Here is a 13,834-nt window from a genome sequence, read left to right as displayed (position 1 = left end):
GTTTCGTTTTGCTCTGCGCTCTCGCAAGTTGCTTGCGCATTTAATAATTATGTCGTGCTGTAAGAAACCGTGCACGTTCAAGCAGGCTGACGATTCTGCACTGCCGCAATTTGTTAATTGCTGGCTGTGTGAGAATATGATGCATGCTAAATGTGCAGGTCTCACTGGGCGTGATTGCGACAAGATCGCTGCTATTGCCAAGAAGGGCTGCGGTGGCTTGCGTTGGTCGTGCCCAGAATGCATCGACAAGCAAATTGATTTCTCCAGAATGTATAATTCTGTGAGAAGTCAATTCTTAAAATTAAATAATGTGGCTAAGCAGCTCGCGAGTAATTTTGACTCGAGTTTCGAGTTGCTTGGCAAATATAAATTTGAGTCCCCAACCAATCGCCGGTTGGAGCCTCAACTTTTGCAATTGCCCTCTACGTCTGTTCAGACACCTACGACTTTCTTGTCTCTTCCTAGCAACTTGGAGGTATCGCCAATGTTGTCTTTATCGCCTACTCCAAGCGTCTGTCCAATTACCCCGGTTTCAAGCCCTGTACTAGACCCAGTAGAGCCCGTACCTGATTCCGTCCCAATTAATCAAACTACCTCAGCCCCGTCAGCTCCTGGCCGCAAAGGTAGACCTGCGCGCAATCTTGCCCAGATTGTTAAAAACAATCATTGTGCCTCGTTAGCTCCTCCAACTCCTGTATTACCTACAGCCCCATCAGCGCCTACTTTAACGGTAGTTGCCCCTCGTAGACAAGTTTTTGTGTCTCGACTCTCGTCGGACACCACTTCTGAGTCATTGGCAGCCTATATTGCTAGCAAATCTTCTGCTAGCGTGTCAATAACTAAATTTAATTTCTTCACCCCTCGTGAAATATCATCATTCAAAATATATGTTTCACATGATATGTTCCCAATCATTTGTGATCCCAAATTTTGGCCACCACACATGATTGTTCATGAGTTCAAGCCTAAAAAGCGTAACCAGCCTGTCACCCTTCCAGTCCCTTCAATATAGGGTACCATTTCTGTCCCAAAAAACTAGCTTCATCTTCTGACCAAATCTTTATTCATTATCAGAATGTCAGAGGTCTCACTTCAAAGCTTAAAAATCTTTTCATTGCCAGCACTTCCTTTGATTCGGACATAATAGCATTTTCAGAAACATGGTTAAACTCAACCATATCTGATTTTGAGATATTACCGAGTAACTTTATTTTGTTTAGAAATGATCGGCCGACTCCAGGTGGTGGAGTGTTAATTGCCGTTAAAGCCAATCTCCAGTCTGAACTACTCTGTTTGAGTACGCCTACTGACGCTGAGATTGTCTCAGTTAAGGTGTCTTTTCCTACACGGAATATCTATGTAACATGCTCTTATGTCCCACCTTCTTCTGATATTCAAGTTTATATGAATCATATTACTTGTATTAAAGAAGTTTCTTCACACGTGCGGGATAATGACCTATTAATGGTGTTGGGTGATTTTAATTTGCCGAACATCTCTTGGTCATTATTCACTGCAGAAAATTATCTAGTGCCCTCAGCACAGCACGATTTTATAGATTCCATGCTTGATTTTTCGTTGTTTCAAATCAATTCAATTTCTAATCATATGAATAGAACACTTGACCTTGAATTTGTTACCGACTACCTTATTTCTAATGTGTCTAGGTCCCCTTCTTTATCTCTTCCTGAGGATGTCTATCATCCAACTTTAGAGATTGCAATGCTAAATTGTAATCCTTTCATTTCGTGCTCATCAGCCAATAAGCCCCGCTATTGCTTTCGCAAAGGAAATTATTCTTTGCTGAATCGGGTTATTTATTCAACCGATTGGTCTTTCTTATATGACTCAGTTGATATGAATACAGCCATTAATTTTCTTTATATCACCCTAAACTCCCTCTTAGATGTGTGTATTCCTAAGTCAATTCCTTCGACTACTTATTCAAAACCACCCTGGTTTACTCCCAGATTATCACATCTAAAAAATGTAAGATCCAAATATTTTAAAAAGTTTAAAAAGTCTGGTTCGTGTACAGACTTGGCTAAATATTCCATAGCCAAGTCGAACTTCTTTCTTCTTAATTCTCAATGCTATGAGAATTATCTAATTCGTTGTAAAAGGCAATTCGCCCGAAATCCGAGACAGTTTTATAATTTTGTAAACTTGTAGCGCAAATCTTCAAGTTTGCCATCTTCTTTTTTTCTTGGGATGGATAAAGCTAGCAATGACACTGATTCTGCTAACCTCTTTGCTAATTTTTTCCAATCAACTTACTCTTCAGTCTGTCTTAATACTAATTCTTACCCTTATACTATTTCTTCCGCTAGTTCTATACCTCCCCCCATTATTTCACACTCCTCTCTCCTATTAGCTATAAACTCTTTAAAATCTTCTTACTCTCCTGGGCCGGACAATATTCCTAGTTGTCTACTCAAGGAGTGTAGTTCTTCCCTTTTTTATCCATTGCTAAAGCTTTTTAATCTATCCCTTGAAACTTCTGTCTTTCCATCTCTTTGGAAAGAATCTTATATCATTCCTCTTCACAAGAAAGGTGGGAAGTCTGATATACAAAATTACAGGGGCATTGCAAAACTGTCTGCTATTCCTAAATTATTTGAAGATATAATCACTTCGAATTTGCAGCATTTCTGCAAATCAGTTGTTTCCCCTGTTCAACATGGATTCGTAAAGAATCGGTCAACTACGACCAATCTGCTTGAGTTTACTTCCTTGGTAAATGATGCTTTCCTTTCGAAAATGCAAACTGATGTCATTTACACTGACTTCAGTAAGGCGTTTGACTCTGTGCACCATGACATTTTACTTTTTAAACTTGACCGAATAGGTTTCCCTCTGTCCCTTTTACTTTGGATTAATTCTTATTTAAAAGGTAGGACCCAAAGAGTAATACAGAGGTTGACTACCTCTAAAAAGGTTCACGTTACTTCTGGTGTTCCTCAAGGTAGTCATCTTGGACCTTTACTCTTTACTCTTTTTATAAATGATCTTCCCTCTGTTATATCACATGCCCGTGTACTCATGTATGCGGACGATGTCAAACTTTTTCTATCATACACTAACCCCCTACATCATTCTCGTCTACAAGACGATTTGAACGCTATGCAACTTTGGTGTTCGGCCAATCAATTGCATCTTCAAAGTGTATGTTTATGACATTTAATCGTACTACACCTTATCTTGTCAGTTATACAATCGACAATATCCCTTTGCAACGTATACTAACAGTTAAGGATCTAGCCGTTATGTTTGTTTTTAAACTCTGTTTCAATCTTCATATAGATACCATTGTTACATCTCTCTTGTTCGCCCTATCCTTGAATACTACTCTTGCATCTGGTCTCCGCAGTATATCAACAGCCCGGATCGTATTGAATCTGTTCAGAAGCAATTTCTGCTTTTTGCCTTACGAGGTTTAAATTGGGACCCTAATCTTCGGTTGCCGTCTTACTCCAGCAGACTGCTTCTTCTCAACCTTCCGTCGTTAATCAACCGTAGGACAATTCTCGGTGTTGTCCTTCTACATAAGTTGATTATTGGCGACATAGATTCTCCTTTTCTGCTAGGGCGTCTTCAATTCTCTGTTCCGGCTAGACCAACCAGAAATTATCGCCCCTTATTACTATCTACGTGCACAACAGATTACGCTATGCAAAATCCTTTTCGCGTGCTATGTAAAAATTATAATAGTTTGCATCACGTTTTCTCTACCGAACTGTCTCTACCCCTAATAAAATCGCTGCTTTCAGGATACCTTCGGGAAGTCGCTGACCATTCCCAGCTATGAGCAGGGGCATAGCTAGCCGGACAGGCTGAAAAATTTTCCCCCACCGGGTCGGAGATTTCCCATTACTTTTCTCTTTGTCCTATCTACTTAACACTCTTTATCTAACTTACATTGCTTTACTTTATTAACAATTTTCTTAATTTCTTTTTTCCTATTTATTGTATTTTCTTTATTAATATAGCAAATTAAGATTATTTTTAATTTCACTTGAGATCAGTTTTTTCCTACTTACAACCTTCTGCTTAGATGTAGGCTCTAATAGCGTCACTGACAAAATTAGCTGTGAAAAGCGGCACAGCTGGCCGGACTGGCAAATAAAACACCTCCATCGGTCGGTGATGCTATTTAGAAAATTGTATCCTTTAACTAGGCTTTTAGCATATAATTCTATTGTACAATCTTTTGAATAATGAGGAAGACACTCGTTTTGTCGACCATTAATAAACAAATAATTAAATAATAATGGTCGGACGGACAGACAGGCGGACATGACTAGATTGACTCGGCTGTTGATGCTGATCAATAATATATATACCTTAGCGGAGACGCTTCCTTCTGCCTGTTTAATGCACTTTCACAAATACACAAATACCCTATTTAGCCATTTTCAATGGGTTCAGGTAATAAAGATTTGCAAATAATTTTTTTTTTTTCATTATTTTAAGTATTGTAATCTAAATATGCTAAGTTATATCCCATTTTTGCACAAAATTTTCATTTTGATACTAATAATTAATAATAATACTAATAATATTACGTGTAAAGTTAGTGATGATATGCATTGTAATAGAATAAGTTATAGCGGTTTTATCTATTTACTTTTAATTAGTGTAAAAATGTACGAAAATATGGCGAATATGGTCTCTCAACCTCTATGTTTTCTATAAAAAACTAAAAATTAATTATGTGGTCAATGCTGTTGTAAAGTGTATAATGTGTATTATGTGTATTATGTGTATTATGTGTATTATGTGTATTATGTGTATTATGTGTATTGTGTGTATTGTGTATTATGTGTATTATGTGTATTATGTGTATTATGTGTATTATGTGTATTATGTGTATTATGTGTATTATGTGTATGTGTATTATGTGTATTATGTGTATTATGTGTATTATGTGTATTATGTGTATTATGTGTATTATGTGTATTATGTGTATAGTGTGTATAGTGTGTATAGTGTGTATAGTGTGTATAGTGTGTATAGTGTGTATAGTGTGTATAGTGTGTATAGTGTGTATAGTGTGTATAGTGTGTATAGTGTGTATAGTGTGTATAGTGTTTATTGTTTAGTGTTTAGTGTCTATTGTCTATTGTCTATTGTCTATTGTCTATTGTCTATTGTCTATTGTCTATTGTCTATTGTCTAATGTCTATTGTCTATTGTCTATTGTCTATTGTCTATTGTCTATTGTCTATTGTCTATTGTCTATTGTCTATTGTCTATTGTCTATTGTCTATTGTCTATTGTCTATTGTCTATTGTCTATTGTCTATTGTCTATTGTCTATTGTCTATTGTCTATTGTCTATTGTCTATTGTCTATTGTCTATTGTCTATTGTCTATTGTCTATTGTCTATTGTCTATTGTCTATTGTCTAGTGTCTAGTGTCTAGTGTCTAGTGTCTAGTGTCTAGTGTATAATGTGTATTGTCTAGTGTCTAGTGTCTAGTGTCTAGTGTCTAGTGTCTATTGTCTATTGTCTATTGTCTATTGTCTATTGTCTATTGTCTATTGTCTATTGTCTATTGTCTATTGTCTATTGTCTATTGTCTATTGTCTATTGTCTATTGTCTATTGTCTATTGTCTATTGTCTATTGTCTATTGTCTATTGTCTATTGTCTATTGTCTATTGTCTATTGTCTATTGTCTATTGTCTATTGTCTATTGTCTATTGTCTATTGTCTATTGTCTATTGTCTATTGTCTATTGTCTATTGTCTATTGTCTATTGTCTATTGTCTATTGTCTATTGTCTATTGTCTATTGTCTATTGTCTATTGTCTATTGTCTATTGTCTATTGTCTATTGTCTATTGTCTATTGTCTATTGTCTATTGTCTATTGTCTATTGTCTATTGTCTATTGTCTATTGTCTATTGTCTATTGTCTATTGTCTATTGTCTATTGTCTATTGTCTATTGTCTATTGTCTATTGTCTATTGTCTATTGTCTATTGTCTATTGTCTATTGTCTATTGTCTATTGTCTATTGTCTATTGTCTATTGTCTATTGTCTATTGTCTATTGTCTATTGTCTATTGTCTATTGTCTATTGTCTATTGTCTATTGTCTATTGTCTATTGTCTATTGTCTATTGTCTATTGTCTATTGTCTATTGTCTATTGTCTATTGTCTATTGTCTATTGTCTATTGTCTATTGTCTATTGTCTATTGTCTATTGTCTATTGTCTATTGTCTATTGTCTATTGTCTATTGTCTATTGTCTATTGTCTATTGTCTATTGTCTATTGTCTATTGTCTATTGTCTATTGTCTATTGTCTATTGTCTATTGTCTATTGTCTATTGTCTATTGTCTATTGTCTATTGTCTATTGTCTATTGTCTATTGTCTATTGTCTATTGTCTATTGTCTATTGTCTATTGTCTATTGTCTATTGTCTATTGTCTATTGTCTATTGTCTATTGTCTATTGTCTATTGTCTATTGTCTATTGTCTATTGTCTATTGTCTATTGTCTATTGTCTATTGTCTATTGTCTATTGTCTATTGTCTATTGTCTATTGTCTATTGTCTATTGTCTATTGTCTATTGTCTATTGTCTATTGTCTATTGTCTATTGTCTATTGTCTATTGTCTATTGTCTATTGTCTATTGTCTATTGTCTATTGTCTATTGTCTATTGTCTATTGTCTATTGTCTATTGTCTATTGTCTATTGTCTATTGTCTATTGTCTATTGTCTATTGTCTATTGTCTATTGTCTATTGTCTATTGTCTATTGTATTGTCTATTGTCTATTGTCTATTGTCTATTGTCTATTGTCTATTGTCTATTGGCTATTGTCTATTGACTATTGTCTATTGACTATTGTCTATTGACTATTGACTATTGTCTATTGTCTATGTATTGTCTATTGTCTATTGTCTATTGTCTATTGTCTATTGTCTATTGTCTATTGTCTATTGTCTATTGTCTATTGTCTATTGTCTATTGTCTATTGTCTATTGTCTATTGTCTATTGTCTATTGTCTATTGTCTATTGTCTATTGTCTATTGTCTATTGTCTATTGTCTATTGTCTATTGTCTATGTCTATTGTCTATTGTCTATTGTCTATTGTCTATTGTCTATTGTCTATTGTCTATTGTCTATTGTCTATTGTCTATTGTCTATTGTCTATTGTCTATTGTCTATTGTCTATTGTCTATTGTCTATTGTCTATTGTCTATTGTCTATTGTCTATTGTCTATTGTCTATTGTCTATTGTCTATTGTCTATTGTCTATTGTCTATTGTCTATTGTCTATTGTCTATTGTCTATTGTCTATTGTCTATTGTCTATTGTCTATTGTCTAATGTGTATTGTGTATTGTGTATTGTGTATTGTGTATTGTGTATTGTGTATTGTGTATGTTGTATTGTGTATTGTGTATTGTGTATTGTGTATTGTGTATTCTGTATTCTGTATTGTGTATTGTGTATTGTGTATTGTGTATTGTGTATTGTGTATTGTGTATTGTGTATTGTGTATTGTGTATTGTGTATTGTGTATTGTGTATTCTGTATTCTGTATTCTGTATTCTGTATTCTGTATTCTGTATTCTGTATTCTGTATTCTGTATTCTGTATTGTGTATTGTGTATTGTGTATTGTGTATTGTGTATTGTGTAGTGTATTGTGTAGAGTTAGTTCTAAGGCACCCCGTAGAAATTTGTTGTTTTACCTTAATATCATATCGTGCATATGTTTAGCAATTGCGGAATCTTCTGTTTCCATCCATAGTTCACCGGAACCCAACACACTCTGTCGGCCTAGTTCCATATAAAAAATGTTTTGTGGGGAAGCGTGTCCACATCTGAAACATACATACAATAACATGCCATCTTTCATCTTTAGGTTTTAAAAAAATGCGTTATATGATGATTGATTTACATATCTTATATTTGGGAATAATGATAGTAGTTAAGAATTTCAATACGTATCTATTGATTTCTAATAAATGCCCGTGATGCTGCCCGTCGAGACAGAAATTACTGAGAACAATTTAAAGAATTACAAGATTGTTAAAAACATGGTTACCTAATATTTAGGTTGACGATAACTGCTCATGGCAGCCATATTAGGGAAAGAGAGAAGCGTTAAGTAAATGAAAAGAAATAACTTTAACTCTAGCTATATAACCTTTCAAAGTTAAACGTGAAATGAATAAAAATACGAATATGGAGTTCAAAGAGTTGCTGAGCAAACGCTGCGCCGAGCATTTAAGCAATTAAGCCCTTTCTGTGGTTACGCAGCCAAAACTGCCTCTTATTTATAACGTTGATCTGTGAGAAAACTGCTTTCTATCTAATCATTGTTTACTTTGATCTGACGGTCTTTGCTATTACAATCATTAACTGTACTACCATTACCTTTTGCTAAAGCCACGACGCTGCGCATCGAGTAAGAAAATTTCGTTCGCTTCGTGCACTTAGTATACATCGGCATTATTCAAAGTTATTAATTTTAAATCACTTGTCGTTCTGTTGCAATTGGCACGTAAAAATTCGGATTCGCTTGCATTTGTAAGGCATTTGTAATCAAATAACAAGTAAGAGATTGTAGTCGGGAGCTCCCGACTAGTGAATACCCTGAACTCTCTTATTCCATCGCCAAAAATATTAAAAAAAAAAAAACAGTTACCTTGGCAGGGCCTGAACTCGTAACTGACCGCATTTCTTGCTGTCGACTTTACTCAACAGCCACACCAGCAAAATAATAAAAATACTTTCCTCGGTAGGGCTCGAACTCGCGACAAACCGCACCACTTGCTATGCCTCTACTCAGCAGCCCCACCAATAATTAAGAAATTATGATAAAAAAGGAGCCAAAATAACATTACAGAAAAATGTAGCAATTACCTTGCTGTTAGAATGCAAAGCAGACGCGCATGAATGTATGTGTACATGAACACAGAACAATTTAAAGTCAATTACATTTAAATTGTAGCTTAAATTGGTTGGCAATAGAAATTGGGTTATTAACTTGATTTATAGCTCTGTGGCGATAGCGGGGAGGTTGCGAAAGATATAATATGAAAGATACTTGACATATACATAATATTTTAGAAGCAACATATCATGTGTGGTGTCTCTACCTCTTATTATTTACCCAATTTGCTCAAAAAACATGATGGAGTAAGTTATCGATTATCGGAAGCAAACTCGGTCTGCGCATGCACTAAGAGGACCTAAATCTAAAATTTCAAGTCTCTAGCTCTTATAGGTTCTGCGTTCATACATCCGGACAGACAGACAGACGGACATGGCTAGATCGACTTGGCTATTGATGCTGATCAAGAATTTATATACTTTATGGGGTCGAAGATGCTTCCTTCTCCCTGTTACATCCATTTGCATTTTGAATAAATACAATATACACTTTTTACCCATTTTCAATGGGTTCAGTACCCTTGTTACTCATTTTCAATGGGTTCAGGGTATAAAAAAGCCAATTAAGAAATAAAATCAGCTCATAGCCTCTGTCCACTGGTTTAAGAAATGTCACATTTTCAAATTTCACATATTGGTGTTCCACCGGTTGTCGGTAACATGTGAGTGGCAAAAGTACCGCTTCTTCAACAAACAGCTGACCGATTTTCTTTAATTTAGATAGGCGCCGTAAAGTTTTTCTTCCAAAACTTAAAAATTGCGCTCTCGAAGTAAGGGTTTAATTTTAGGTACTCTTTTCGAGATTTCGCCATGTTTAAATTCTAAAATCTGTGGGATTACTCTAATTTTAAATTTCTTATTTATTTATTATTTGCCGCTTGCCTTCTTTGATATATCAGCTGTTTATGTTTACAATACTTTACCATTTTTCACAACATCGATAGAAATCTCGATTAATCATCGCAAAAAGCACGAAATGTTCGGGGCGAATTTACACATTTCTGAAAAATGTGCCTTTTTTGAAAGATGTGTAAAATATGTTTTCATATGGGGAACCGCACAGGGTATTTCACACATATGTCGAAAATGTGACATTTTCAGAAATGTGTCAGAAATGTGTTCAGTGGACAGAGGCTATTAATTATTTATAGTTGAACGCGATTCGATAGCGCAACAGCCTTCGTATCGGCGGCATGTGAGATATCTAAATAGGGCAGTATACATTATTATTAATGGCGGATAATATTGCTATCACTTCACTTTTAACTAAAATATAATTCCTTGAAAAGTGTAAAAAATCTGTCCGAAATATTTCTTGTCACCCAAAGTTTATGAATGTTACTATGCTATAAGAGCTTTGCTTTAAAACTGTATTGATAACACTTTAAAAAAAGGTCCCATAGGAACTATCGATCGAAACCTGAGTTCTGGTATTTTTTGATATTTACAAAAACGAGAAAGAAGGGCTATCTTCGGCACGCCAAAGATCTAATACCCTTGCAGAACCAACCTTTTCATAATGCTCATAGTGCTTTGTCCCTAGCCCCCTGGCAGCTATATGCCAGTTTAAGATAAAATATTATATGCTAAATATATGCTATATATATACTAACGCGAATACGGACTAAGACTATCATCTGCTAAATATTTTAAGAGATAATTTAATACAAGGAAGATAAGATACCGCTGTTTATTTGCCTGGTCAGTAAGGTAGAATGCGTCCATAATTAATTTATAAATAAATATTACACTGAACTGAATTTTTGATAATGGGTCACCGGCTCTTGGAATAATACAATAAATAAACAAATAACAATATTTTATGTACTGATTCAATTCTTTCATGAGCTAGACCCAAGCATAGGACGGACCAGAGTCTTGCACGGGTCGTACTGGACTACTTGACCAGAGTCGTAAGAGTCGAATCTCTTTGGAATGTTATTACATTCCACTCAAACTAGTTAAGATTTAAAAATTTTAGTTGAAGCACAGACTACCTAAATACATTTAATATCAACTTTAAACAGTTGATGCAGTGTGTTTGCCTAGAACTTTTGCTTAGTTTATGGAATTACTCTTCAATATTCAGTTTGAATTCGCAGTTTGTGGAGCTATTATTTTCTAGGAGGTGGCGGTTTTTCGCCTAATGCTTAATGCTTATGAATGACAAGTTTCGTGAAAAAAGCTTAAGAACAAACGTGTATGGAAGTTAACAAGTAAACCTAGCAGAATTCTTTCAAAAATAGAGCTGATGCATCAAAGTTTTCTTTTTGCTTATGTATGGTAGACTTGGCCGGGTGTAGTTTACTCTAAAAATATTATATCCGATTTTGGTTGTTGTTTAATTGGCCCAACAACATTTATTGGAATCCACCAAAACACATCAAGAATACGCACTCTCAAAAATGTAAATGGCCTATGAGTAACAGCGTAGTTATATTTTTATTATGCTGCTGATTATGTTTGGAAATTGTGAAAGATTGGCATTTGAATTATGAATTCACGATGCCGAGGGTAATAGGCAGAGGAACTTATTTCCTACACGATAGCGAGGAAGCTTTGATTTTGCGAAAAATGTGAAATACCCCTCAAAAGATTTTTTTTTCATAGATCCTTAGAAATTGATTTGATCGCGAAACGTCATCCACCAGATCTTTGATCCCCGTTTCCGCCAAGAAGGAATGCAATTTTCGAAAAGTGTAAAACACCCCTGAAAGGATTGTAATACAAAAAGTTGCAAACAAATATTTTCCACGATTTTTCCACACATGTGGTTGGAATTACCCGAAATCCCGTTCTTACGGTTTGGGCAATGCGTTGATCACCAATTAGTCAGTCAATAAGTCAGTCAGACAGTCGGTCATTCAAGACGAATGGTTTTATATTTAAAGATTCTGTAACTATATATATAAAATTAAATCAATTTTTTTTTATTTTTCGGCTCTAGTTTTAAAATCATTGGTCTAAAACTTCTATTGATCCATTCTACCGGGACATTAATTTAAGGTAATCCGGTCGCTGATTTAATATGTTTATCAAATCTTTTGTATTTGTTATCTTAGTACCGTATAGTCTTACAAGCTGTTTGGGTCAAAACGTTATACATTTAAATCGATATGTTTTGAACTTTTTTCTTTGAGATTCGGCAACCAATATTAATGATATTGACCATTTTATCTTTATTAATATAAGCCTCATTTGGTTTCTTGTCCTTAGGATTTTTTTTCAGAGTTATATTTTATTTACAATCCATCTTGCGATAGTAAGTAAATTTTATGGAATAAATATTTATATGAGATTTACTTGTGTATTGGCAATGATTTTTTCACAACTCGTCAGGCGGAAAATAACTACATTTTCTTTGAAACTGTTTGCTTCTATTATTAGAATATTACAGCACGATTGACTGCGTCTATGTGCTACAAAACATTAAAACCAAATTTGTCTTATTTTGTAGTTATGCTGAAAATACAAGTGTTTACATAAATATTTATGATTGTTTTGGAAAGAGAACAATAGGATATTAACAAAAAACGATAAATTTCGCCTGCGTATGGTACAGGAGAATATTAACTTTATCAAGAATATACAAGTAAGCTGCTGACCCCATCCACGGTGTCAACGACCACGCAGCGGTAGCATTTAAGACGTAAAAAACCGTCAGCATTGTGGCGATCAGCGACAGCAGAGCGCTTATGGTAACCTGATGCCATTCACGAGACGCAAGCTGACCGGCGGCAACAGCGCTTTCGGGAACTCTCAGCTAGGGCTTATTCTTAAGATCACTTTTGTATTTAGTTCTTAAGTGGCATTAATATCGGCCGGTCGTGCCCAATATATACATAAAACCGAGTCCCTTATCGTCTTATTGTTGCGTCCGTCGGCCAAAACCTACTAAGGAGAAATCAGTCGTTGACTCCCGTCATCATCTGCTGCGCCTTTGGCCAACACCAGAACCGAGTGAAATCAACATAATTGGCGCCCAACTCAAACATAAACATAAAACTGGCGATTCCCGTTTAAATAAAGAACTCAACGAACTGAGGACATCAGAAGCCAAGGCGATGTCGATCTGTCTGCGGGAAAAATATAATAAGAAACTACCAATAAAAAATTATGTAAGTGGTTGGATCAGCCGTACGAATAATAAATTAATTATATTAATGATCAGAAAATAGGGCTTTAACCAAGTCAAAATAATATGAACGTAGAACAGCTCATGATACAGAGTGCAGTCTCTAGCGCCTTAGTTGCGCAAGTAATAACCAGAGACAAGAGTTTAAGCAACAGATTTCCGAGTTAACAGGTTAACTTAGAAACACGCGCATAAGGTGGATGATTATGAAGAAGTTCAGATCATAGAGGACATCAAATGTTAAGCCCTTAGACGCGATCACATGCCTGCCTGAATTTGTGGGTTTACAAGAAACGTATCATTGCGTCAGTAGCCACCGCCGCCTATGAAACCTTTAAGCCCTTAAATGGCAGCCTCGCCATTACCAGCAATGATCATTTTAATATGCAAGATCAGAGGCCACGTAGACGCGGTACTTGCTTCCTTTAAAACAGCGTTGAATTTCGACGCTATTCTCAGAAGATTTCACATAAGGCGACAAGCGGCCAATTCACGTCAGCGAGCAAGAGCTCGTTACGTTGACACAAGAGAATCTTACATTTCTTCAATATTACCACGAAGTCGAGAAAAAATTAGTAAACGAAATGGTCTTAGACTATCAGGTTTGCGCAAAGGCAATACGACCAACACCCAAAATGAAAGGAACTAAGCGAGACACTAATTTCGTCGTATAGCGGAGAAATGTTACACGTCGACATATACCTGACGTATAAGGACTTCTTCTTTACTTGTGTAGACAAGTTAAACAAGTGCCTACCGATAGCGTCCCGCACTCACGTGGC

At 35.3% G+C, this 13,834-nt stretch overlaps 1 protein-coding gene across 5 annotated transcripts in view; it reads right to left on the bottom strand.

Moving 5' to 3' along the window:
- The window catches only part of chico (insulin receptor substrate 1 chico), a 98,403-nt gene that overhangs the window by 34,981 nt on the left and 49,588 nt on the right, over positions 1–13,834 (bottom strand). For all 5 annotated transcript variants that reach the window (XR_011417317.1, XM_002060048.4, XM_032433307.2 and 2 more), the window contains one exon: positions 7,711–7,842. Coding sequence is in view for 4 of the 5 variants with exons in the window: in XM_002060048.4 (XP_002060084.2) it covers positions 7,711–7,842 (132 nt within the window). In the remaining variant the exon portion in view is untranslated. The remainder of the gene's footprint in view (positions 1–7,710; positions 7,843–13,834) is intronic.

The sequence above is a fragment of the Drosophila virilis genome, unplaced genomic scaffold (assembly GCF_030788295.1).
Source record: "Drosophila virilis strain 15010-1051.87 unplaced genomic scaffold, Dvir_AGI_RSII-ME tig00001625, whole genome shotgun sequence".
NCBI classification, from domain to species: Eukaryota; Metazoa; Arthropoda; class Insecta; order Diptera; family Drosophilidae; genus Drosophila; species Drosophila virilis.
This window is presented reverse-complemented; position numbering and strand designations above follow the sequence as displayed.